Source organism: Muscardinus avellanarius, assembly GCF_963383645.1.
Source record: "Muscardinus avellanarius genome assembly, chromosome: 10".
NCBI classification, from domain to species: Eukaryota; Metazoa; Chordata; class Mammalia; order Rodentia; family Gliridae; genus Muscardinus; species Muscardinus avellanarius.
In genome coordinates this window covers 61,464,034-61,488,338 of record NC_137796.1, presented here as the reverse complement: position 1 = coordinate 61,488,338, position 24,305 = coordinate 61,464,034, and the positions used below count along the sequence as shown (strand labels likewise).

The 24,305-nt window shown below is 46.3% G+C and overlaps 1 protein-coding gene across 1 annotated transcript in view; it reads right to left on the bottom strand.

Annotated features, from left to right (window-relative positions):
• PRR12 (proline rich 12) overlaps positions 1 to 24,305 on the bottom strand; it is a gene marked incomplete at both ends in the record, with an annotated part of 46,391 nt that overhangs the window by 3,140 nt on the left and 18,946 nt on the right. Inside the window, 5 exons of the mRNA XM_080702374.1 lie at positions 4,441 to 4,538; positions 4,755 to 4,880; positions 16,599 to 17,095; positions 17,651 to 17,784; positions 18,021 to 18,137. Coding sequence (XP_080558500.1) covers positions 4,441 to 4,538; positions 4,755 to 4,880; positions 16,599 to 17,095; positions 17,651 to 17,784; positions 18,021 to 18,137 — 972 coding nt within the window. The remainder of the gene's footprint in view (positions 1 to 4,440; positions 4,539 to 4,754; positions 4,881 to 16,598; positions 17,096 to 17,650; positions 17,785 to 18,020; positions 18,138 to 24,305) is intronic.

Genomic DNA, 24,305 nt, shown 5'->3' with positions numbered 1-24,305 from the left:
TAGCTGAGGCTGTCCGCGAACCGCGATCCTCAGGTCTCAGTCTCCCAAATGCTGGGATTACAAGCGTGAGCCTCTACGTCTGGCTCCTACCCCAAATACTAAGAGTTGGCTTAAATGCTTGGGGCAGAAGCCAGCACCTTGGGAGGCTGCAGCAAAAATATTTTATTTTCTTGTGGTCACAAGTTCCAGGGCAGCCTGGGCAACTTAGCAAGACCCTGTCTCAAAGCAAATGATAAAAAGGGATTGTGGTGGTGTTTAGTAGTAAAGCACCCCTGGGTTCAATCCCTAGTACTGGGCAAAGAAAAAAACTCATCTGAGCTGGACATGGTGGTGCACACTTGTAATTCCATTACTAGGGAGGCTGACACAGGAGGATTGAAGATATGAGAAATTTTGAATCTGGATCTTCCCAGCTGAGAAGATGCTCTGATCTTTCAAGATGCTACGCAGTGGCAGTGAGCCCAAGCTCTATGTCCAGGATATTAAGTGTATTAAAATTTTTTTCATATGTGTGTGTGTGTGTGTGTGTGTGTGTGTGTGTGTGTGTAATGGGGATTGAAACCTCCAAGCTATATATCTCAAGGCCAATTTTATTTTATTTTTTTGAAACAGGGTCTTGCGAGGGTGCTGAGAGTCTTGCTATGTTTGGAGGCTGTTCTCGAACCTGCAATCCTCCTGCCTGTCTCCCAAATACTGGACTACCAGCATGTGCCAGTGTGTCTGGTGAAATCTAAAAATTCAGACTGGATCAATATTCTCCAGAATTGTCAAAACCTAATTTTCCAAGCGACCCACTGCTTTGTCATAGACATTTCAAACCTATTATTTATAGTACATTCTAAAATTCTCAGTTGTTGTTGTTGTTGTTATTATTATTATTATTATTATTATTATTATTATTATTATTATTTTTGGTGATACTGGGGTTCCTGGAAGCCCTTCTATCTCCGGGCTACACTCCCAGACCTATTTTTACATTTTTATTTGGAAACAGGGTCTCCTAAGGCAGCGCGCGCGGCTGGCTTTGAACCTGCGCGATCCTCCTGTCTCTGCCTCCCAAGCATGGGGATTACAAGCGTGCGCCACAACGCCCAGCCATAAAATTCTCAGTCATTTTAACAATCCATTCAGAATTCTGAATAAGCTGGTCATGATGGCTCGAGCTTGTAACCCAGTACTTGGGAGCCTGAGGAGGATCCCAGGTTCAAGACCAACCTCAGCAACTTAGTTAGACTTTGCTTCAAAATTGGAAAAAAAAAAAAAAAAAGAAAGAAAGAAAAAAAAAGAAAAGAATTCTGACCAAAATTAACATCCTAGCTGGGGGTGGTGCTCCACACTTGTAATCTCAGTATTTGGGAGGCTTAAATCAGAGGATCACAAGTTCAAATACAGCCTTAAGAACTTAGTGAGGCCTTCAATAATTTAGTGACACTGTACCAAATAAAAAATAAAGCCAGGGGGGAAGAGAAAAATCTCTAAAACACAATGTACTTAAACATATCGAAGTCAACCACTAAGCCAAGCAAGGGAAGGAGGGATGGGGAGGGAATGGGGTGGGAATTGAGTAGAGGTTAAATCGGTGATGTGTATATGTATGTACGTACAAGTTTTTTACCCCAATATGATGTATGAATATAATGCACCAATAAAAAATAAAAAAAGAAGGCAAAAAAATAAATAAATAAAAAATAAAGCCAGGCATGATGTTGCACACCTGTAATTACAGTACTTAGGAGGCTAAGACAAAATCAAAGGTTTGAGGATAGCCTCAACAAGTAGTAGAACTCTCATCAACCTAATGAGACCCTGTTTCAAAATAAAAATAAAGCCAGGCATGGTGGTACATGCTTGTAATCCCAGCATTTGGGAGGCTGAGACAGGAGGATCGTGGTTCGAGTACAGCCTCAGCTACTCAGTGAGGCCCTTTGCAACTCATGAGACCAAAATAAAATTATCATAATCATAATAAATAGGGCTGGGGGTGTAGCTCAGAGGTAGAATGCCCCTGGGTTTTATCCCCAGTACCTCAAACAAATAAAAAATAAAAAATAAATAAAAATAAAAGCCAGGTATGGTGGTGCACACCTCTAATTCCAGTACTTGGGAGGCCAAGACAGGAAGACTCCAGGTTCGAGGACAGCCTTAGCAAGTAGTGAGACTCTTATCAACCTTGTAAGACCCTGTTTCCAAATAAGAAATAAAATTGGGCTTGGGGGTGTAGCTTGAAGGTAGAATGACACTTGGTTCAATTCCCAGTACCACACACACACACACAAAAAAAAAAGCTGGATGTGGTGGCACTTGTTTGTGATCCTAGTACTTGGGAGGCTGAGATCACAAATTCAAGGACAGCCTCAGCAAGTAGTGAGACTCTCATCAAGTTAGTGAGCCCATGTTTAAAAACAAAGAATAAGCCGGGCGTGGTGGCACACGCTTGTAATCCTAGCATTCGGGAGGCTGAGACTTGGAGGATCGCGGTTCGTGGACAGCCTCAGCTGCTTAGTGAGGCCCTCTGCAACTCAGTAAGACCTGGTTTCAAAATAAAGAATAAAAAATAGGGCAGGGGGTGTAGCTCGGAGGTCAAATGCCCCTGGGTTCCATCCCCAGACCCTCAAAAAAAAAAAAAAAAAATTAAAAAAGAATGCCGTTAACTGAGCGTAGTGGTGCACGCTTGTAATCCCAGTGCTTGGGAGGCTGAGGCAGCAGGATCGTGCAGGTTTGAAGTCAGCCTCAGCTGGTTTAAGAGACCCTGTTTCCAAATAAAATATAAAAATAAAGAATGCCATGCGTGGTGCCACAAGTTTGTAATCCCAGCATTTGGGAGGCTGAGAAAGGAGGATCGCGGTTTGTGAACAGCCTCAGCTACTTAGTGAGGTACTCCATAGCTTAGTGAGACCCTCCTTCAAAATAAAGAATAAAAAATAGGGCAGGGGGTGTAGCTCGGAGGTTTAATGCCCCTGGGTTTCATCCCCATACCCGCAAAAAAAAAAAAAAAAAAAAAAAAGAATAATAAACAAATAAATAAAAATCCCAGCATTCAGGAGGCTGATACAGGAGGATCATGGTTTGCAGACAGCCTCAGCTACTTAGTGAGGCCCACTGTAACTCAATGAGACACGGTTTCAAAATAAAGAATAAAAAACAGGGCTGGGGGTGCAGCTCAAAGATAGACTGCCCCTGGGTTCTATCCCCAGTACTGCAAGGAAAAAAAACAAAACAAAACAAAAAAAAAACCAACAAAAAAAAACACAACCCACAAACAAAAACAAATAAAAATAAAGAATAAAAAATAAAAAAATAAGGCCGGGAATGTAGCTTATAGGTAGAATGCCCCTGAGTTCAATTCCAAGTTATACAAAATAAATAAATAAAATAGGCCTGGATGTAGAGTTTCCACGTAGAATGCCTTCAAGTTCAGCCTGGTGTGGTGCCACATACTTGTAATCCCCGCGCTTGGGAGGGTGAGACAGGAGGATCGCACAGGTTCCAAGCCAGCCTCAGCTACTTAGTGAGGCTCTCAGCAACTCAGCGAGACCCTGTTTCCAAATAAACTATAAAATAGGTCTGGGAGTACAGCCTAGAGGTAGAAAGCCCCCTGGGTTCCACCCCCAGTACCACAAAAAAAAAAAAAAAAAAAAAAAAAAAGAATGCCTCTGAGTTCAATTCCCAGTCCACAAAATAATAAAATAAAATAGGGCTAGGGATTTGGCTCAGAGGCAGAATGGCCCTGGGTTCAATCCCTAGTACCAAACCCTCACAACATCCTACCCAGAATATCAGAACCAGGCTTCCATTTTACCCTCTTTCCTTCCTTCCCTCTTTTTCTTTCTTTTTTCTTTCCTCCTTTCTTTTCATTTCCTTTCCTCTTTTCCCTTTTAGTGGTTGCCCTGGAGACAAGCACTTGCTGAACTATTATCTCAAATCTTGTACTCTATCACTGGTATCTTCTGGGTTTCCTCTAGCAATGCCCTGCCCGCCATGCCATCCCGAGGCCCCTGTTCTGTCTCCACCCAGCCTCCCAGGCTATGGGGAACCCAAGCGCTCCTTTTTCTTCTTTTTAAATTTTTTTTTTTGGTGAGGGGGGATTGAACCCAGGAGCACGCTAACACTGCACATCGCACCCAGCCCTATTTTATTGTGAAAGAATCACTAGGTTGCTAGGAGTCTCATTGCTTGCTGAGGCTGTCCTTGAACCTGCAATCCACCTGTCTCAGCCTCTCATGTACTGGGATTACAGACCTGCATCACCACGCCCAACCCAGGTCTACCTGAGGCCCTGCCCTAAACTCTGTCCACTGCCAAGCCCAGGAGAGTGACCCCTTCTCAAGATCCTCCTTCCAGGGTAGGGTCCTCTGGGAAACACTCAGCACCTAAAACATATAGGACTCCTCCATGCCTGACCCTGGGGCCAGAGAACCCCCTGCCCAGGCCCCCAAGCACCTGCAGGGCCGGGCTCAGCGACAGCCGCTTCAGGACTTTTTTCTTGTGCTCATTCAGGAGACTATCGATCTTCCGCATGGGGGGCAGGTAGAGCTCGTCTGGAAAAATGAAGGGTGTCAAAGAACCACAACGCACTAAGGCTAAGGAAAGGAAAAGGCCCCCAGATTCCCTCTAAACTCAAACCCAGGGTCCAGGACCCAGTCCTCCTCCCTCAGACCCAGCCATCTCTCCTTCAGTTCTAAGGGTCCAGATCTCAAGCCTTCCTCAGATCAAGGAGACTGGGCCTAAGCCCTCCTCCCTCAGACCCAGCTTACCATGTGTGTCTTCCAGGGCCTGGATCATGTCGGGGTCGAGTGCTGTGCTGACCAACATCTCCACATAGCTCCGGTACATCTCCCGCATTGCCCGGGTCTTCAGGAGACGCCCAGGTACTGCCCGCTCTGGGGGAAAGAGTGGGAAGTAGGCTCGTTATCCCAACTGTCTGAGGCTACTCTCAACAGCAAGGACCAGGAGAGAAACCACTATTCTCCTTGTCCGCTGAGGAGGACCAACAGGCCAGCACTGCAGTGAGCTCGATGGGACATTTAGACTCGGTCTGGGTGGACAAGAAAGACTTCTTGAGGGTCACACAAGAGCTGAGTCTTGAGTGATTAGGAAGGGAATTGGAGGCCAATGAACTTTTTCTCATTCAGTATGGCTTCAAGAAAGCCTAAAAAAAAAGTTGAGGCCATCGCCGGGCGTGGTGGCGCACGCTTGTAATCCCTGCGCATGGGAGGCGGAGACAGGAGGGTCGCGCTGGCTTAGGAGACCCTGTTTCTAAATAAAAATATAAAATAGGTCTGGAAGGGTAGCCCGGAGGTAGAAGGGCTTCCAGGAACCCCAGTACCACCAAAAAAAAAAAAAAAAAAAAAAAAAGTCGAGGCCTTGTAATCCCAGTACTTGGGAAGCAGAGCCAGCAATCATGGGTTCAAAGCCAGCCTCGGCAATTTAGCGAAGCTCTCAGTAACCTGGTGAGACTGTTTTTATTTTATTTTTATTATTTATTTATTTTTGTGGTACTGGGGGTGGAACCCAGGAGCATTCTACTTCTGAGCTATACCCCGGCCCTATTTTTTATTCTTTGTTTTTTGTTTTGTTTTTCTGCGGTACCGAGGATGGAACCCAGGGGCATCTGACCTCCAAGCTACACCCCCAGCCCTATTTTTTATTCTTTATTCTGAAACAGGGTCTCACTGAGTTGCAAAGGGCCTCACTAAGTAGCTGAGGCTGTCCACGAACCACAATTCTCCTGTCTCAGCCTCTCAAATGCTGGGATTACAAGTGTGTGTCACCATGCCTGGCAGACCCTGTTTTTAAATAAGAAATAAATTTAGGCTGGGGGGTATCTTGGAGGTAGAATGCCTCTAGGTTCAATCTCTAGTTCAAAAAGGAAAGTAAGGAAGAAAGAAAACTGAGCTGGGAATAGTGGAACATGCCCGTAATCCCAGTATTTGGAAGGTGAAGACAGGTGGAGCTCAAGTTCTAGGACAGTCCCAGTAATGTAGCAATACTGTTAGTCAGCAGCCTAGCAAGATCCTGTTTCAAAACAAAAAATAAAGTCAGGCTGGGGAGTAAGCTGGAGGTAGAATATCCCTTGGTTTGATCCATACACCAAAAAAGCTGGGTGTGGTGGCACTCACTTGTAAATCCAGTACTTGGGAGGCTGAGACAGGAGGATCATGATTCGCTGTCAGCCTCACTTACTTATTGAGGCTCTCAGAAATTTAGGGAGACCCTGTTTCCAAATAAAATATAAAACAGGTCTGGGATTATAGCACGTGGGTAGAAAGCCTCTGGGTTCCACCCCCAGTACCACCAAAAAAAAAAAAAAAAAAAAAACATAGGGTACGGTATAGCTAGGAGGTAGAATACCCGAGTTCAAGCCCCAGTGCTGTCAAAAAAAAAATAATAATAATAATAAAAATAATAATAATAATAAAATTAAAGGAGATGTTGTTGGTTTCCAATATAGGGAGTGACATCAGAGAGATCAGATCATAGAGGGCAAGATAAGGGACTGGAGTCAGGATTATACAGGTGGGTACAGACTACACATGTTCTCCAAAATGAGATAGAAAGGGTTTTTCTTATAAGTAGTCAAGAGACCTGGGAGACTGAGCAGGAGGGGTGGGTATCACTAGGAAAAATCCTCTCCTGAGTCTCTGGGGGAAGGCTGGGAGGGCTGAACCTGAAGGCTAGTTCAATGGACCAAGAACAAAAGGCCAGGGTGGGGCAGAGTTGTGGGACCAGACCCAGAGATGGAAGGCAGGAGAGATACGCCAGGGCAGGGCAGAGGATGAGGCTGCTCTGGGTTGGGGCTGTGGGAATGAGTGGAAGAGAATGGAGTCAGTCATGGTAGAAGCAGCAGGGTGGGGAGCACCCACCTATGGGGATGAGGATGATGCCTGTAATCCCAGCATTTGGGAGCTTGATAAAGAAGGATTGCCGGTTTGAGGCCAGCCTCAGAAATGTAGAGAAAACCTCAGCACGTTAGCAAGACCCCGGATCAAAATTAAAAAGGCCAGGCTTGATGGCATACACTTGTAATTCCAGTACGTGGGAGGCCGAGACAGGAGGATCAACAGGTTTGAGGTCAACTCATCAACCTACTGAGACCCTGTTTCCAAACACTAAACTAAAATAAAAAAGGCTAGGGGTACACTTTGATAGCAGAATGCCCCTGAGTTTACACCCCCGTATTAAACAAAGGAAGTGATAATATCCTTTGGGGGGTCTGGCCTTCTAACTAAGTAGCCAGTATGGTAGGACTTCCACTCTGATACAGAAACAAGGGCAGGTAGCCAAGCCAGGCGTGTTGGTGCAGGCCTGCGATCCCAATACTTGGGATCTGAGAGAGGATAGCAGGTTCAAGGATAACCTCAGCAACTTAGTGAGTCTCTGTTTCAAAATAAAGAATAAGAGCGAGGCATGGTGATACACACTTGTAATCCCAGCATTTGGGAGGCTGAGACAGGAGGATCATGGCTCAAGAACAGCCTCAGCTATTTAGTGAGGCCCTTTGCAACTCACTGAGACCCTGTTCCAAAATATATAATAAAAATAGGGCCGGGCGTGGTGGCGCACGCTTGTAATCCCGGCATTCGGGAGGCTGAGACCAGAGGATTGTGGTTCATGGACAGCCTTAGCTACTGAGTGAGTCCCTCTGCGACTCAGTGAGACCCAGTTTCAAAATAAAGAATAAAAAATAGGGCAGGGGGTGTAAGCTGGAGGTCGAATGCCCCTGGGTTCCATCCCCAGACCCACCAAAAAAATAAAATAAAATAAAATAGGGCTGGGATACAGCTCAGAGGTAGAATGCCCCCGGGTTCCACCCCCAGTACCTCCCCCCATAAAAGAATAAAAAATTGGGCTGGGTATGTAGCTCAGAGGTTGAATACCCCTGGGTTCAATCCCTAGTAAAAAAAAAAAAAAAAAAAAAAAAGGAATTCAGTGGGAACTAGAAACTGGGGTAAAGCTTAGGAAAAGAAATAGGGCTGGGTTCTCTGGAAAGTTGTATGAACATTACAAGCCAGAGGTATTGAATGGGAAGCAACAAAGCCACTGAACCCTCCATATCCATTTTATTTTGTTTATTTATTCTTTTTGTGTGGTACTGGGAATCAAACCCAGAAGAATTCTGTGTGTATATATGTCTGTGTACGTGTTTGGTGCTGGAGATTTGAACCCAGGGGATTCTATCTCTGAGCTACATCCCCAGCCCTATTTTTTTTTTTTTTTTTGTGTGTGTGTGTGTGTGTGTGTGTGTGTGTGTGTAACTGGGGATTGAACCCAGGGCCATTCTACCTGTGAGCTATACCCCTCAGTCCTGTATTTTTATTTTGAAACAGGGTTTCATTAAATTGTGGAGGGGCCTAAGTAGCTGAGGCTGGCCACAAACCTGTGATCCTCCTGTCTCAGCTTACCAAGTACTGAGATTACAAGCATGGGCCAACATGTCCAGCACCGGCCCTATTTTTTTGGGGCGGGGGAACCCAGGGGAATTCTACAAACGAGCTACACCTCCAGCCCCATTTTTTTTTTTGGTGGTGGTACTGGGGGTGGAACCCAGGGGCCTTTCTACCTCTAGGCTATACACTCAGACCTATTTTATGTATATTTTTAGAAACAGGGTTTCACTGCCGGACATGGTGGTGCACGCTTATAATCCCCGGGCTTGGGAGGCAGAGACAGGAGGATCGCGCTGGTTTGGAGCCAGCCTCTCTGGCTTAAGAGAACCTGTTTCCACATAAAGTTAAAAAATAGGTCTGGGAGTGTAGCCCGTGGGAGTGTAGCTCGGAGGTAGAAGGGCTTCCAGGAACCCCAGTACCACCAAAAAAAAAAAAAAAAGGAAACAGGGCCTCACTAAATAGCTGAGGTTGGCTTTGAATCTGTGCGATCCTCCTGTCTCAGCCTTCCAAGTGCTGGAATTACAAGCGTGCGCCACAACACCCGGTCCAGCCCTATCATTTATTCTTTAATTTCAAACAGGGTCTCACTGAGTTGCAGAGGGTCTCACTAAGAGGCTGGCTACGAACCTACAATCTTCCCGTCCCAGCCTCCCAAGTACCAGGAATACAAGCATACACCACCACGCCTGCTACCGGCCCTATTTTATCTTATTATTTTTTCTAAATTTATTTATTTATTTATTGTGGTACTGAAGATGGAACCCAGGGATATCCTACCTCCGGGCTATACTCCCAGACCTATTTTATATTTTACTTGGAAACAGGATCTCACTAAGTTGCTAAGAGCCTCACTAAGCAGCTGAGGCTGGCTTTGAACCTGCGTGATCTTCCTGTGTCAGCCTCAAGCATGAGCCACCATGCCCGGCTTATTATTATGTTTTTTAAACTTGGAAACAAGGTCTCACTATGTTGCTAAGGCTGTCCTTGAACTTTCAATCTTACCTGTCTCACTCCCAAGTACTGAAATTATAGGTGTACAGCAGGAAGCCCAGCTAAATCCAGGAGAATTCTCTCTCTGAGCTACACCCCCAGTCTATTTTTTTTGTTTGGAAACAAGGTCGGGCTAGGTTGCTGAGAGTCTTGCTACATTGCTGAGGTTGTCTTTGAACCTGTGATCCTCCTGCCTCAGCCTCCCAAGTACTGAGATTACAGGCATGTGCCACCACATCTGACTTGAACTATACATTCAAAATAAGTAGCTGGCTGTAATCTCAGCATGTGAGAGGCTGGGACAGGAGGGTCATGGTTTGCGGACAGTCTTGGTTACTTAGTGAGGAGGCCCTTTGCAACTCAGTGAGACCGTTTCAAAATAAAGAATTAAAAAATAGGGATGGAGGAGCTTGGAGGTAAAATGCCCCTGGGTTCCATCCCCAGTACCGAAAAAAAAAAAAAAAAAAAGTAGGTAGAATGCTATATAAATTATATCAATGTATTGAACCCAGAGGCATTCTACCGCAGAGTCGCACTCCCAGAAGTTTTTTTTTTTTTTTTGCGGTACTGGGGGTGGAACCCAGGGTCATTCTAACTCTGAGCTCCACCCCCAGCCCTATTTTTTATTCTTTATTTTGAAACCTGGTCTCAATGAGTTGCAGCGGGCCTCACTAAGGAGCTGAGGCTGTTGGTGAACCGTGATCCTCCGGTCTCATCCTCCCAAATACTGAGATTACAAGCGTGCGCCACCATGCCACACTCCAGCACTTTTTAGAAATGGGGTCTTACTAGTTTGCCTAGGTTCTCACTAAATTGCTGAGGTTGGCTTTAAACCTTTGATCCTGAATGTCTTGAACCTTTGAATGCCTGTAATCCCAGAATTTGTGAGGCTGAGACAGGAGGATACAGGTTCATAGCAAGCCTGATCAACTTACTGAGGCCATCTAGAATTTAGTCAGACTCTGTTTCAAAATAAAAACAGCCAGGCGTGGTGGCGCATGCTTGTAATCCCCGCGCTTGGGAGGCGGAGACAGGAGGATCGCGCAGGTTCGAAGCCAGCCTTATTGGCCTAAGAGACCCTGTTTCCAAATAAAATATAAAAAATAGGTCTGGGGCCGGGCGTGGTGGCGCACGCTTGTAATCCCCGCGCTTGGGAGGCAGAGACAGGAGGATCGCGCAGGTTCGAAGCCAGCCGCGCACGCTGGCTTAGGAGACCCTGTTTCCAAATAAAAATGTAAAAATAGGTCTGGGAGTGTAGCCCGGAGGTAGAAGGGCTTCCAGGAACCCCAGTACCACCAAAAAAAAAAAAAAATAGGTCTGGGAGTATAGCCTGGATGTAGAAGGGTTTCCAGGAACCCCAGTACCACCAAAATAAAATAAATAAATAAATAAATAATACAATAGGGCTGGGACTGGTAGTACAGCTTAAAGGTAGAATGCCCCTAGGTTCAATTCCCAGTACCACATACACACAAAATAAATACATTTAAAAAGAGAGAGAGACAGAAAAGAAAAATATATATATATCACTAGAAGCAAAGGCCATTGATTTCTTAGTGACACACTTGTTACTAAGTTAAAACACTATATTTCCCAGGCTCCCTTGCGGCTTGGTGTGGTCATTTCACCATGTTCTGGCCAATGGGATGAGAAGAAGCAGATAATTAGCCACACCCAGACCTGGCAGTTCTGTTATTTAAAAGGCCAGGCCATTCCCATGCCCTTCTGCCCCTTTCTGCTGGCAGGACTACAGCTGTGGGGCTCCTGGGCTGCCTCTGGCCATGGAGTGAGGCCAGCACGTGGGCCAACAGCAAAGCAATGGGAGGGAAGGAAACGGGACCCCACACAACCTGGAAAGTCTTTTTTTTTCAGCTTTTGTGTTGGGGGGAAGGGGTGCTGGGGACTAAACCTAGGGACATTCTAACACTCAGCGACATCTTCAGCACTACATTTGGTGTGTATGTGTGGTGACAGGGCTTGAACTCAGAGAAATTCTACTTCAGAAGCTGCACCCCCCCAAAGCCGGGCAAGGTGGAGCACGCTTGTAATTCCAGTACTTGGGAGGCTGAGACAGGAGGATCTGGGTCCACGGCCAGCCTCAGCTACTTAGTGAGGCCCTCTACAACTTAGCGAGACCATGTTTCAAAATAAAGGATAAAAAACAGGACTGGGGGTGTAGCTCAGAGATAGAACTCCCCTGGGTTCATCTCCAGCACCACACACACACACACAAATAAAATAAAAAAAAGAAAGAAAGAAAAAAGAAAAAAGAAAAAGAAAACTATACCCAGCCCTATTTTGTTCTTTATTTGGAAACATGCTGAGAGAGAGCCTCACTAAATTGCTGATGCTGGCTTCAAACCTCTAATCCTCACTGGGTATGGTGGCACATGCCTGTGATCCTAGTACTTAGAAGACAGAGAAAGATCCCAGATTAGAGGCCAGCCTCAGTAACATAGTGAGAGTCTAAGCAACCATTCCAGACCCTGTTTATTTTTTGTGGTAGTAGGGATTGAATCCAGGGGTATTCTACCTTTGAGCTCCATCCCCAGTCTATTTTTTATTTTTTATTTTTGGTGGTACTGGGGTTCCTGGAAGCCCTTCTACCTCTGGGATACACTCCCCGACCTATTTTTTTTTTTTTTACCTTTTTATGTGGAAACAGGGTCTCTTAAGCCACCAAGGCTGGCTCCGAACCAGCAAGATCCTCCTGTCTCTGCCTCCCAAGTGCGGAGATTACAAGCATGCGCCACCACGCCCGGCTATTTGTGGGTTTTTTATTGTTTTTTTTTTTTTTGAGGGTCTGGGGATGGAACCCAGAGGCATCTGACCTTCAAGCTACACTCCCTGCCCTATTTTTTATTCTTTATTTTGAAACAGGGTCTCACTGAGTTGCAGAGGGCCTCACTAAGTAGCTGAGGCTGTCTGTGAACTGCGATCCTCCGGTCTCAGCCTCCCGAATGCTGGGATTACAAGCGTGCGCCACCACACCCGGCTCCCCAGTCTATTTTTATTCTTTATTTTTGAAACTGTCTCGCTGGGTTACCGAGGGCCCCATGAGTTTCTGAGGCTGGCTACAAGCTTGTGATCCTCCTGCCTCGGCCTCCTAAGTACTCCTGTCTCAGCCTCCCATGCGCGGGGATTACAAGCATGGGCCACTATGCTCATCTCAGACCCTGTTTAAAAGCAAAACATAAAGCTGGGAATGTGACACATGTCTGTAATCTCAGTAACTTGGGAGGCTGAGACAGGTTCAGAGCCAGCCTCAGGTTGAGGCCCTCAACCTAGTGAGACCCTGTTTCCAAATAAGAAATTTGGGATGGGGATGTAGTTTGGAGGTAGAATGCTTCTGGGTTCAATCGCCAATACAAAAATATAAAAATAAAAAAATTATTTGCCCAGAAGCCTTAAAAAAATAAATACAAAAACTAAATAAGGGCCGGAATAGCCAGGTGTGGTAGTAAACACTTGACAGGAGGATCTTGGTCCACAGCAAGCCTCAGCTACTTAGTGAGGTTCCCTGCAACTTAGTGAGACCCTGCTTCAAAATAAAGAATAAACTGGGCATGGTGACACATGCTTGTAATCCCAGCATTCGGGAGGCTGAGACCAGAAGATCACGGTTCATGGATAGCCTCTGCTACTAAGCAAGGCCCTTTACAACTGACTGAGACCCCGTTTCAAATTAGAAAGAATAAAAAAAAACCATTGGGATTACAGGCATACAACACCACGCCCAGATTTACAACACAGCTTTTGTGGAAAGAGAATCCCACGTCTTCATTTGACTCGTACATGTAGTCTCTGTTCAAAGAGCGAGGCCTGCACTATACCTATGAGTGGAAAGTTCTGGGCAAGTCATGTCACTTCTTGGTGCTTCAATTTCATTATCTAAAAGATAATAAAAGTTATCTAAAAGTGTAGCTTGAAGAGAAGAGCTGGATTTGGTGGTGCAAGCCTATGATCACAGGACTTGGGAGGCTGAGACAGGAGGATCGCAAGTTCAGAGCCAGCCTCAGTTAGTAAGGCCCTCCACAACTGAGACTGTTTTAAAATAAGAATAAGCCAGAGCCGGGCGTGGTGGCGCACGCTTGTAATCCCCGCGCTTGGGAGGCTGAGACAGGAGGATTGCACAGGTTCGAAGCCAGCCTCGGCTACTTAGTGAGGTTCTCAGCAACTTAGTGAGACCCTGTTTCCAAATAAAAATATAAAAAACAGGTCTCGGAGTATAGCTTGGAGGTAGAAAGCCCCTGGGTTCCACCCGCAATACCACCAAAAAATAAATAAAAAATAAATAAATAAAATAAGAATAAGCCAGAGCTGGGCGTGGTGGCGCGCACTTGTAATCCCGGCATTCCGGAGGCTGAGACTGGAGGATCACGGTTCGCGGACAGCCTCAGCTACTTAGTGAGGCCCTCTGCTGCAACTCAGTGAGACCCAGTTTCGAAATAAAGAATAAAAAATTGGGCAGGGGGTGTAGCTCTGAAGTCAAATGCCTCTGAGTTCCAGCCCCAGCCCTGAAAAAAAAAAAAAAAAAAAAAGAATAAACCAGGCATGGTGGCACATGCTTGCAATCCCAGCATTTGGGAGGCTGAGACAGGAGGATCTAGGTTTGCAGCCAGCCTCAGCTACTTAGTGAGGCCCTTCGCAAGTCAGTGAGACCCTGTTTCAAAATAAAGAATAAGCTGGGTGTGGTGGCGCACACTAGTAATCCCAGCATTCGGGAGGCTGAGACCCGAGGATCCCAGTGAGGCCCTCAGCAGCTCAGTAAGACCCCGTTTCAAAATAAGGAATAAAAAACTGGGCAGGGGGTGTAGCTTGGAGATCAAATGCTTCTGGGTTCCATCCCCAGACCCGCAAAATAAATAAATAAATAAACAATACAAAAGTTGGGCTGGGGGTATAGCTCAGAGGTAGAATGCCCCAGATTCCATCCCTAGTACTGCAAAAATAAATAAATAAATAAATAAATAAATAAATAAATAAATAAATAAAATTAAAAATAGGGCAGGGAGTGTAGCTTGGAGGTCAAATGTCCCTGGGTTCTATCCCCAGACCGGAAAAAAAAAAAAGAGATGTAGCTTGAAGGAAGAATGTTCCAGGGTTCAATCCCCAGTACCACTAAAAACAAAAAGGAAAAAAAAAATGGGCTGGGTATAGCTCAGATGTAGATTATCCCTGGGTTTAATCCCCAGCACTGCCAAAAACAAACAAACATAACTAACGCCGGGTGTGGTGGCACGCACACACAACTAATCCCAGTACTTGGGAGGCTGAGAAAAGAGTATTGCAGGTTTGAGGCCAGCTTCAGCAAGTAGTGAGACTCTTATCAACCTACTGAGACCCCATTCCCAATTAAGAAATAAAATCAGAGCCGGGCATGGTGGCGCACGCCTGTAATCCCAGTATTCGGAGGCTGAGACCGGAGGATTGCGGTTCACGGACAGCCTCATCTACTTAAGTGAGGCCCTCTGCAACTTAGTGAAACCCTGTTTCAAAATAGAGAATAAAAAATAGGGCAGGAGGTGTAGTATAGCTCGGAGGTCGAATGTCCCTGGGTTCCAGCTCCTGCCCCACCAAAAAAAAAAAAAAAAAAAAAGAAAAAAGAGAGAGAAATAAAATCAGGCTGGGAGTGTCGCTCAAAGGTAGAATGACTCTGGATTCAATCCCCAGAACCAAAATAAATAAATAAATAATAAGAGTGTTGGAGTATAGCTCTGAGATAGAATGCTCCTGGGTTTAATTCCCACTGCTACAAAAAAATAAAACAGGGCTGGGTGTATTTATTGCTTAGAGGGAGAATGCCCCTGGGTTTGATCCCCAGTACCACACACACACACACACACACACACACACACACACACACACACACACACAAAAGACAAAACAATCCAATGTGAAAATGCGTCATGTGATGCTGGCACATGTTAAGCATTCAATAAAAGTTACATTTACGTGTGTGAGGGTGGGGGTTGGGTTTCATTGGTAGTTCTGGGATCAAACCCAGGGAGGGTTACTCTACCTCTGAGCTCTATTCTCAGTCTTTTCTTTTTTCTTTTCCTTTTTTTGGTGGGTCTGGAACCCAGGGGCATTCGACCTCCAAACTACCCCCCTATTTTTTATTCTGTATTTTGACTTTATTTTTATTTAATTTATTTATTATTATTTTTTGGGTGGTACTGGGGTTCCTGGAAGCCCTTCTACCTTCCAACTATACTCCCAGACCTATTTTATATTTTTATTTGGAAACAGGGTCTCCTAAGCCAGCGCGCGCGGCTGGCTTCGAACCTGCGCGATCCTCCTGTCTCTGCCTCCCAAGCGCGGGGATTACAAGCGTGCGCCACCACGCCTGGCTTTATTCTGTTTTTTGAAACAGAATCTCACTGAATTTTGAAGGGCCTCACTAAGTAGCTGAGGCTGTCTGCGAACTGTGATCTTCCTGTCTCCGCCTCCCGAATGCTGGGATTACAAGTGTGCGCCACAACGACTGGCTCTAAGCCTTTTCTTTGAGACAGGGTCTCTCACTATGTTGACAAGCCTGGCCTGAAGTTTGTAATCTTCCTTCCTCAGCCTCCTCAGTCACTGAGATTACAGGCATGTGTCACAACACCCAACTATGTTCATTTTTAAAATTTTTTTTATTTATTTATATTTATTTTTTTTTGGTGGTAGTGGGGTTCCTGGAAGCCCTTCTGCCTCCGGGCTACACTCCCAGACCTATTTTTTTTATATTTGTATTTGGAAACAGGGTCTCTTAAGCCAGCACGGCTGGCTTTGAACCTTCACGATCCTCCTGTCTCCGACTCCTAAGCGCGGGGATTACAACCTTTTTATTTTGTATGTGTGTGTGCTTATACTAAATATTGAGCCCAGGATCATTCTTCCTCTGAGCTACATGTCCAGTCATTTTTTTGTTTGGAACAGGTTCTCGCTAGGTTGCTGAGTCTCACTCGTGTTGAGGCTGTCCTTGAACCTGTGATCCTCCTCTCTCAGCCTCCCAAGTCCTGGGATTATAGGTGTGCACAAGCACACCTGGAAGTACCTCTTAGGATGTTGTGACAGCTGCCTCTCCCGTAGCTAGGGATCAAGTGACTTTCACTTTGTTATCGCTGCCCTGCTGAGGCTCCCTGGAGCCCTCTGGCCCGCCTCACCCACACCTCCTTCTGAAGGTCCCCGCCGGGTCCCCACGCTTCCCGACCAGCCTGCAGCCGAGGTCCTCACCGTCCTCACTGGGTGCTCCCGGGGATGACTCTGAGTCTGAAGAGCTGCCTGGGGCGCCCCCAGCCGCCGAGGCGTTGCCCCCGGCCTCCTTCAGCCACTTCTTCCTCTTCTTGGGGGGTGGCTCGGCCTTCACCTTGGCCGGCCGGGCCTTGGGGAGCCTGGATGTGGCGGGCTGTCCTGCGGTGAGACTCCGCTCAGGCCGTGACTGCCTCCCGCTGGCGTTCCGCTCCCCCCGCAGAGGCCGCTCGCCGCGGGTCACCCTCTCCCGTTCCTTCTCCTTCTCTTTCTCCTTTTCCTTCTCCTTCTCGACAGGCTGAGGCGGGGATGGCTTTTCCATGGCAGGAGGATCGGGGGCAGGTGCCTCGGGCATCTGCTCTGGGGGCTTCTCAGATGCGGCCTTCTCAGGGGTGTCAGGCTTGGGAGGTGGGGCTGGGGCCTTGGGTGGAGGAGCAGAGCTTCCCCCTGCACTGGCAGGGCCCTTGGCCTGCCCCGAGCGCCTGGATGGGTGGAGGAAAGGATGCAGTCAGCAGCTCCCTAGAAACCCAAGTCCCCCTTGGGAAGCCTCCCCTGACCTGTGTCTACCCACACCAGTGCCTTCCCACCACTGGGCCTCTGTAGTCGTCTCCTGCATCTCTGAGCCCCTTCTCTCTGAATTGTCTCCCCCCTCTCTCTGGTTCTCTGTCTCCCCCAGGCTTCTGTCTCCCTGTCTCTTTGGGTCTCTGTCCCCCTCCCTCTATCTCTATTCCTTGACTCTATTTCCCTCTCTCAAACACTCCTCCTTGCCGGGCGTGGTGGCGCACGCTTGTAATCCCCGCGCTTGGGAGGCAGAGACAGGAGGATCGCACAGGTTCGAAGCCAGCCGCGCGCGCTGGCTTAGGAGACCCTGTTTCCAAGTAAAAATGTAAAAATAGGTATGGGAGTGTAGCCCGGAGTAGAAGGGCTTCCAGGAACCCCAGTACCACCAAAAAAAAAAAAAAAAAAAAAACAACACTCCTCCTTCCATGCACGCGGGAGGTGCCTGCCACCTGCCCCATCCCCCCAACTGGACGTACCTGACAGGCACTGGAGGCCGGTGCCATGGTTTCCGAGCACAGACCCTCACGTAATCCTTCTTATTTACGTTTTCCAGGAACTTCACATAGAGGCGCTGGTACCGGTTTTTTGCATCACCAAAATACCCCAAATACTATGGAAGCAAAGAGGCACGTGAGTAGGTCCTTCCCTTCCCAGCAAGGCAGTGGATACCCAGGTCTCCCACCCTCCCCAGGACAACTGTGGCCACGGCCTGGAGCCTGCTGGGAGCCAAACACCTCCTTCCAGATGCATCTGAGAGCAAGAGTGTGGGCGGCAAGCAAGAAGGGGCCCCGGTATCAGGCACTGCCCTGCGACCCCCCACGTTCTCGTTCCCTGCTGCAGGCTTACATTACTGGTGGCACAAAACTGCCTCTGGCCATCTTTGATCTCTGGAGTGAATTTCTGAAGAAGGGCCTTCTGGACTCGCCAGATGGGTGGGGGCTCGCGCCCCGTCTGCAACGCCAGCTGAAAAGGAGGGGTGCAGTGAGGTGGGTGGAATCGGCCCCTGCTCCTGTACCTCTCGACTCGCTTCCATCCCCCCTGGCCCCTTCAAGGGAACAGTTCAACACCCACTGACAAGTATCTTTCGACCCCATGAAGGCCTCAGCCCCGGGACGCAGCCTGTTCTCGCATTCTACCATTAAACAATATTCTCAGCCTTGTTTTTGTTTTCTTTTGGTGGTCCTGGGGATGGGACCCAGGAGCCTTCTATCTCTGGGCTAACTCCAGACATATTTTTATATTTTATTAGAAACAGGGTCAGCCGTAGGCCGGGCGTGGTGGCGCACGCTTGTAATCCCCGCGCTTGGGAAGCGGAGGCAGGAAGATCGCGCAGGTTCGAAGCCAGCCGCACTGGCTTAAGAGACCCTGTTTCCAAAATTATAAAAGTATAAAGTAGATCTAGGAGTGTAGCCCGGAGGTAGAAGGGCTTCCAGGAACCCCAGTAACACCACCAAAAAAAAAAAAAAAAAAAAAAAGAAGCAAGTAAAAGGAATTAATTCATTGTACTATTTATTTTTTAAAAAGATTTCTGGTACGCCGGGCGTGGTGGCGCACGCTTGTAATCCCCGCGCTTGGGAGGCTGAGACGGGGGATCACACGGGTTCGAAGCCAGCCTCAACTACTTAGTGAAGTTCTCAGCAACTTAGTGAGACCCTGTTTCCAAATAAAATTAAAAAAAGGTCTGGGAGTATAGCCCAGAGGTAGAAAGCCTCTGGGTTCCACCCTCAGTACCACCACCAAAAAAAAAAAAAAAAAAAAAAAAAAAAAAATTTCTGGTGGTTTCTACATGTCCAAGTATATAATGCACAAAACTTACATCTAATAATGTAAAACTTACATCATTAATAGTATTGCATTAGGTAGACAAAAACATTTTTTAGTAACTTAATTTCTTAAAGGAACTGTGTATACAGGATGCATAGCTTGGGTAAATCTCAAAAATCCTTCAGTTTCAACAAGGTAAAATCATCGGCATTCTATAAACATCATTTCAGAAAGTTTTTATTTAGATCTTTAAACTCCATAGGCTCAAAACAATAAGGAAATACTTAAACGGATTCCTATAAAGCCTGTTGTTTTATGGTTTGCTCAATGACAAACTTTGGCTATCTGACTTGTTCCTAATGCCGCCGCCTTCTCCTCCTCCTCCTTCTCCTCCTCCTCCTCTCCACTTCTTTTTTTTTGGGGGGGGGTTGGGGATGGAACCCAGGGACATTTGACCTCTGAGCTACACCCCCTGCCCAATTTTTTTATTCTTTATTTTGAAACCGGGTCTCACTGAGTTGCTCAAAGCCTCACTAAGTAGCTGAGGCTGGCTTCGAACCTGTGTGATCCTCCTGTCTCAGCCTCCCAAGCGAGGGGATTACAAGCGTGCGCCACCACGCCCGGCTTATTGTATTTTTAAATGTTAATACAAAGAACAAGATTTTTTGTATTTGATTTTTTTTTTTTTTTTTTGGTGGTGCAGGGGGTAGAACCCAGGGGCTTTCTACCTCTGGGCTGTACTCCCAGCCCTATTTTTATATTTTATTTTGAAACAGGGTCTCAGTAAGTTGCTGAGAGCCTCACTTAAGTAACTGAGGCTGGCTTTGAACCTGTGCAATCGTCCTGTCTCAGCCTCCCAAGCGCAGGGATTACAAGTGTGCGCCACCACACCCGGCATTATTATATTTGATTTTAATTTTGGTTTCATATTAAAACTTTGTTAAATCAAAAAATAAAAATAAAAAACAGGGTCAGCCAGGCGTGGTGGCGCACGCTGAGAGTCACTTAGTAGCCGAGGCTGGCTTCGAACCTGTGCAATCCTCCTGTCTCAGCCTCCCAAGTACTGGGATTACAAGCGTGCACCACCATGCTCGGATCCTTATTTTTCATTTTGAATCAGGGTCTCACTAATTTGCAGAGGGCCTTGCAAAGTTGCTGAGGCTGGCCTTGAACCTGTGATCCTTCTATCTCAGCCTCTCAAGTACTAGGATTACTGGTGTGTGCCACAGGGCCCAGCTCTACACAATAATTATCCCCCCCCACCCCCCCGTGGTACTGGGGATGAAACCCAGGAGCATTCTACCTCTGAGCTACACTCCCATCCCTATTTTTTATTCATTATTTTGAAACAGGCTCTCACTAAAGTAGCTGAGGCTGTCTGCGAACTGTGATCCCTGTCTCAGCCTCCCAAATGCTGGGATTACAAGCCATCACGCCCAGTTCCCAGTCATATTTTTTTATCCTTTATTTTGAAACAGGGTCTCACTGATTATAAAAGGCCTCACTAAATAGCCGAGGCTGTCCATGAACCATAATCCTCCGATCTCAGCCTTCTGAATGCTAGGATTACAAGCGTGCACCACCACGATTAAAAGCGTGCGCCACCACGCCCGGCTTATTTCATGTTTTGAAACAGTCTCAAGCTAGGTTACTGAGAGTCTTGCCAGGCTGCTTAGGCTGTCCTCAAACCTGCGATCCTCCTGCCTTGGCCTCCCATGTATTAGATTCCATGTCTGCGTCACCACACCCAGTCTTTGCTGGCACCTTGATACTGGAGTTCCAGCCTCCTGAAGTGCGAGAAAAAAATTTCTGTTGTTCATAAGCCACCCAGCCTGTGCTTACTTCGGTATAGCAGCCTGAAGGAACTAAGACACCAAGAAAGTCTTTTAGGGGCTGTCATCACACAGGTGACAATACAGATGAGCAAATAGAACAGGGGCGGTCTGTGGCCGAGGCCAAGTAGACAGGTCACGGGCTACCGGAACTCTTTCATCAGCCTCGCCAAGCAAGGGAGGCTCCCCCTCCCTATTCTGCAAAAACAGCTCTTCACCACCACCTCGAGGCTTTTGTGTCCCTGTAGGGTGCTGGGAACTGAAGGGTGGAAGTCAGACTTGGCATCGATGCAGTAGCCGAGGAGCCGCCGGACACAGGCACAGAATAGAAGACTAGAAGCACCTGGGAGTGGTATGTTAGAATCCATGTGAAATGAGTGTTTGGCTTTTTTTGTGTGTATGTGGTACTGGGGGTGGAACCCAGGGATATACTACCTCCGGGATATACTACCAGACCTGTTTTTTATTTTATTTGGAAACAGGGTTTCACTTGGTTGCTGAGAGCCTCACTCAGTAGCCGAGACTGGCTTCAAACCTGTGCCATCCTCCGGTCTCAGCCTCCCAAGCGCTGGGATTACAAACTTGCGCCACCAAGCCCGGCTAGTGAGACTCTGTTTAAAAATAAAAATAAAATAGCCGGGTGTGGGGATTTAACCCAGAATCATTCTACCTCCAAGCTATACCCCAGCCCTATTTTTTTATTCTTTACTTTGAAACAGGGTCTCGCTAAGTTGTGGAGGGCCTCACTAAGTAGCTGAGGCTGGCCGGGAACCTGTGATCCTTCTGTCTCAGTCTCCCAAGTACTGGCATTATGAGTGTGAGCCACCATGTCCAGCTAAACTGTTAACTGTTTTCCGTGTGTGTGTGTGTGTGTGTGTGTGTGTGTGTGTGTGTGTGAGAGAGAGAGAGAGAGAGAGAGAGAGAGAGAGAGAGAGAGACAGAGACAGAGATAGATAGATACTGGGGATTGAACAGAGAGAGAGAGACAGACAGACAGACAGGGACATTCTATCTCTGAGTTCCACCCCAGCCCTATTTTATTTTTTATTTTGAAACAGGGTCTCACTAAGTTACAAAGGGCCTCGTAAGTCGCCAAGGCTGGCTGTGAAAATGCTACTCCCTAGGCTCAGACTCCCAAGTACTGGAATTACAAGTATAGATCACCACACCTGGCTTTTTCTTTAGTTCATAATTTTATTATTATTTCTTTTTCTTTCTTTCTTTCCTTCTTTCTTTCTTTCTTTGCAGTACTGGGGATGGAACCCAGGGGCATTCTACCTCCGAGTGACACCCCTAGCCCTATTTTTTATTCTTTATTTTGCAACAGGGTCTCACTGAGTTGCAGAGGGCCTCACTAAGTAGCTGAGGCTGGCCTGGAACCGTGATCCTCCCGTCTCAGCCTCCCAAATGCTGGGATTACAAGCGTGTGCTACTACACCCAGCTTTCATAATTTTAAATTATCCCAGCCCTTTATTTTTTTCCGTACTGGGGATTGAACCCCGAAGCATTCTATCTTGGAGCCATGCCACCAACTCTCTCTCTCTCTTTTTTTTTTTCCTTTATTTTGAAACGGGTCTCATTAAATAGCTCAAGCTGGCTACAAACCTGCCATCTTCCTCTTACCCTCCCAAGTACTGGGATTATAAGCACGTGCCACCAAAAGGGGCTTAATTATTATTATTTTTAAAAATTTTAGTGCTGCTGGAGATTTAACCCAGGGGCATTCTTCCTCTAAGCTACACCTTATTTTATTTTTTAAATATTTTATTTTTTATTTCAAACATATTTTATTTTTTATTTCAAACAGAGTCACACTAAATTTTTTTTGGGGGGTGGGTCTGGGGATGGAACCCAGGGGCATTCGACCTCCAAACTACACCCCCTGCCCTATTTTTTATTTTGAAACAGGGTCCCACTAAGTTGCGGAGAGCCTCACTAAGTATCTGAGGCTGGCCGGGAACCATGATCCTCGGGTCTCAGCCTCACAAATGCTAGGATTACAAGCATGTGCCACACACCCGGCGCGGTCTCACTAAGTTGCTGAGGGCCACACTAAATTGCTGAGTTTGGCAATGAACCTTCAATCGTCCTGTTTCAGCCTCCCAAATATTGGGATTACAAGCATGTTCTACCATACTCCACTTTTATTTTGAAACAGGGTCTAAGTTGCAGAGGGCCTCAGCATGTTGCTAAAGCTATCTTTGAACCTGTCATCTTCCTGTCTTGCCCTCCCAAGATTACAAGCGCCATCATGCTAAGTTTATTTTTATTTTTTATTTATTTTTGGCATTGAGGAAATACCTGCAAAGATTCTACCTTCAAGCAATATCTCTAGCCCATTTCATTTTATTTTTTGTGGTACTGAGGACTAAACCAGGGCTTTTATCTCTGAACTATACCCCATCCCTATCTTATTTTTATTTATTTATTTATTCATTTTTTTGGTACTAGGGATTGACCTCAGTGGCATTCTACCTCAGAGCTTCCTCCATAGAACAACTTTTACTTTTTATTTTGAAACAGGGTCTCACTGACTTGATTAGGCTGGTCTTGAACATGCAATCCTACTATCTCAACCCTTAAATACTGGGATTATAGGTATGTGCCACCATGCCTGTTTTGTTTTTTATCTATTTATTTTTGTGGTACTTGGGGTGGAACCCAGGGGCTTTTCTACCTTCGGGCTACGCTCCCAGAGCTATTTTATATTTTATTTGAAAACCGAGTCTTTCTAAGTTGCTGAAAGTCTCACTAAGTAGCTGAGGCTGGCTTCGAACCTGCAGATCCTCCTGTCTCAGCCTCCCAAGTACTGAGATTAGAAGCATGTGCCACCACACCCAGCTTTATTTTTTATTTTGAAACAGGGTCTTAATTTCTGAGGCCAGGAACCTGCACTCTTCCTGTCTCACCCTGCCAAACACTGGGATTATTGGCATGTACCACCATGCCTGTCCTGATTTTATATATTTTTATTTATTTATTTTTTCAATCTTCTTTTTCCTTTTTCCTTTTATTTATAAGTGGAACATATTGAAAATGGTATACATTTAGACTGTGCTTGGTGCCCTCTCCACCTGATTTTATATATTTTATAAATGTGGGAATGAGCCAAGCCTGGTGTCGCAGGCTTGTGATCCTAGTATTGGGAGGTTGAGACAGGAGGATTGAAGGTTTGTGGACAGCCTCAGATACTTAGGCCCTCCTCAACTTAGTGAGACTCTTTTTCAAATAAAGAATAAAAATAGGGCTGGAGGTGCAACTCAGACATAGAGTGTCCCTCTGTTGAATACTCAGTGCCATAAATAAATAATAAATAAAGGAATGAAAAAGTTTAAAATCATATATATGGAGCCGGGCATGGTCACACACTCGTAATCCCCACATTTGGGAGGTTAAAATAGGAGGATTGCAGTTCGAGGACAGCCTCAGCTACTTAGTGAGGCCCTTTGCAACTCAGTGAGACCCTGTTTCAAAATAAAGAATAAAAAATAGGGCAAAGGGCCTCACTATGTATCTGAGGCTGTCTGTGAACCA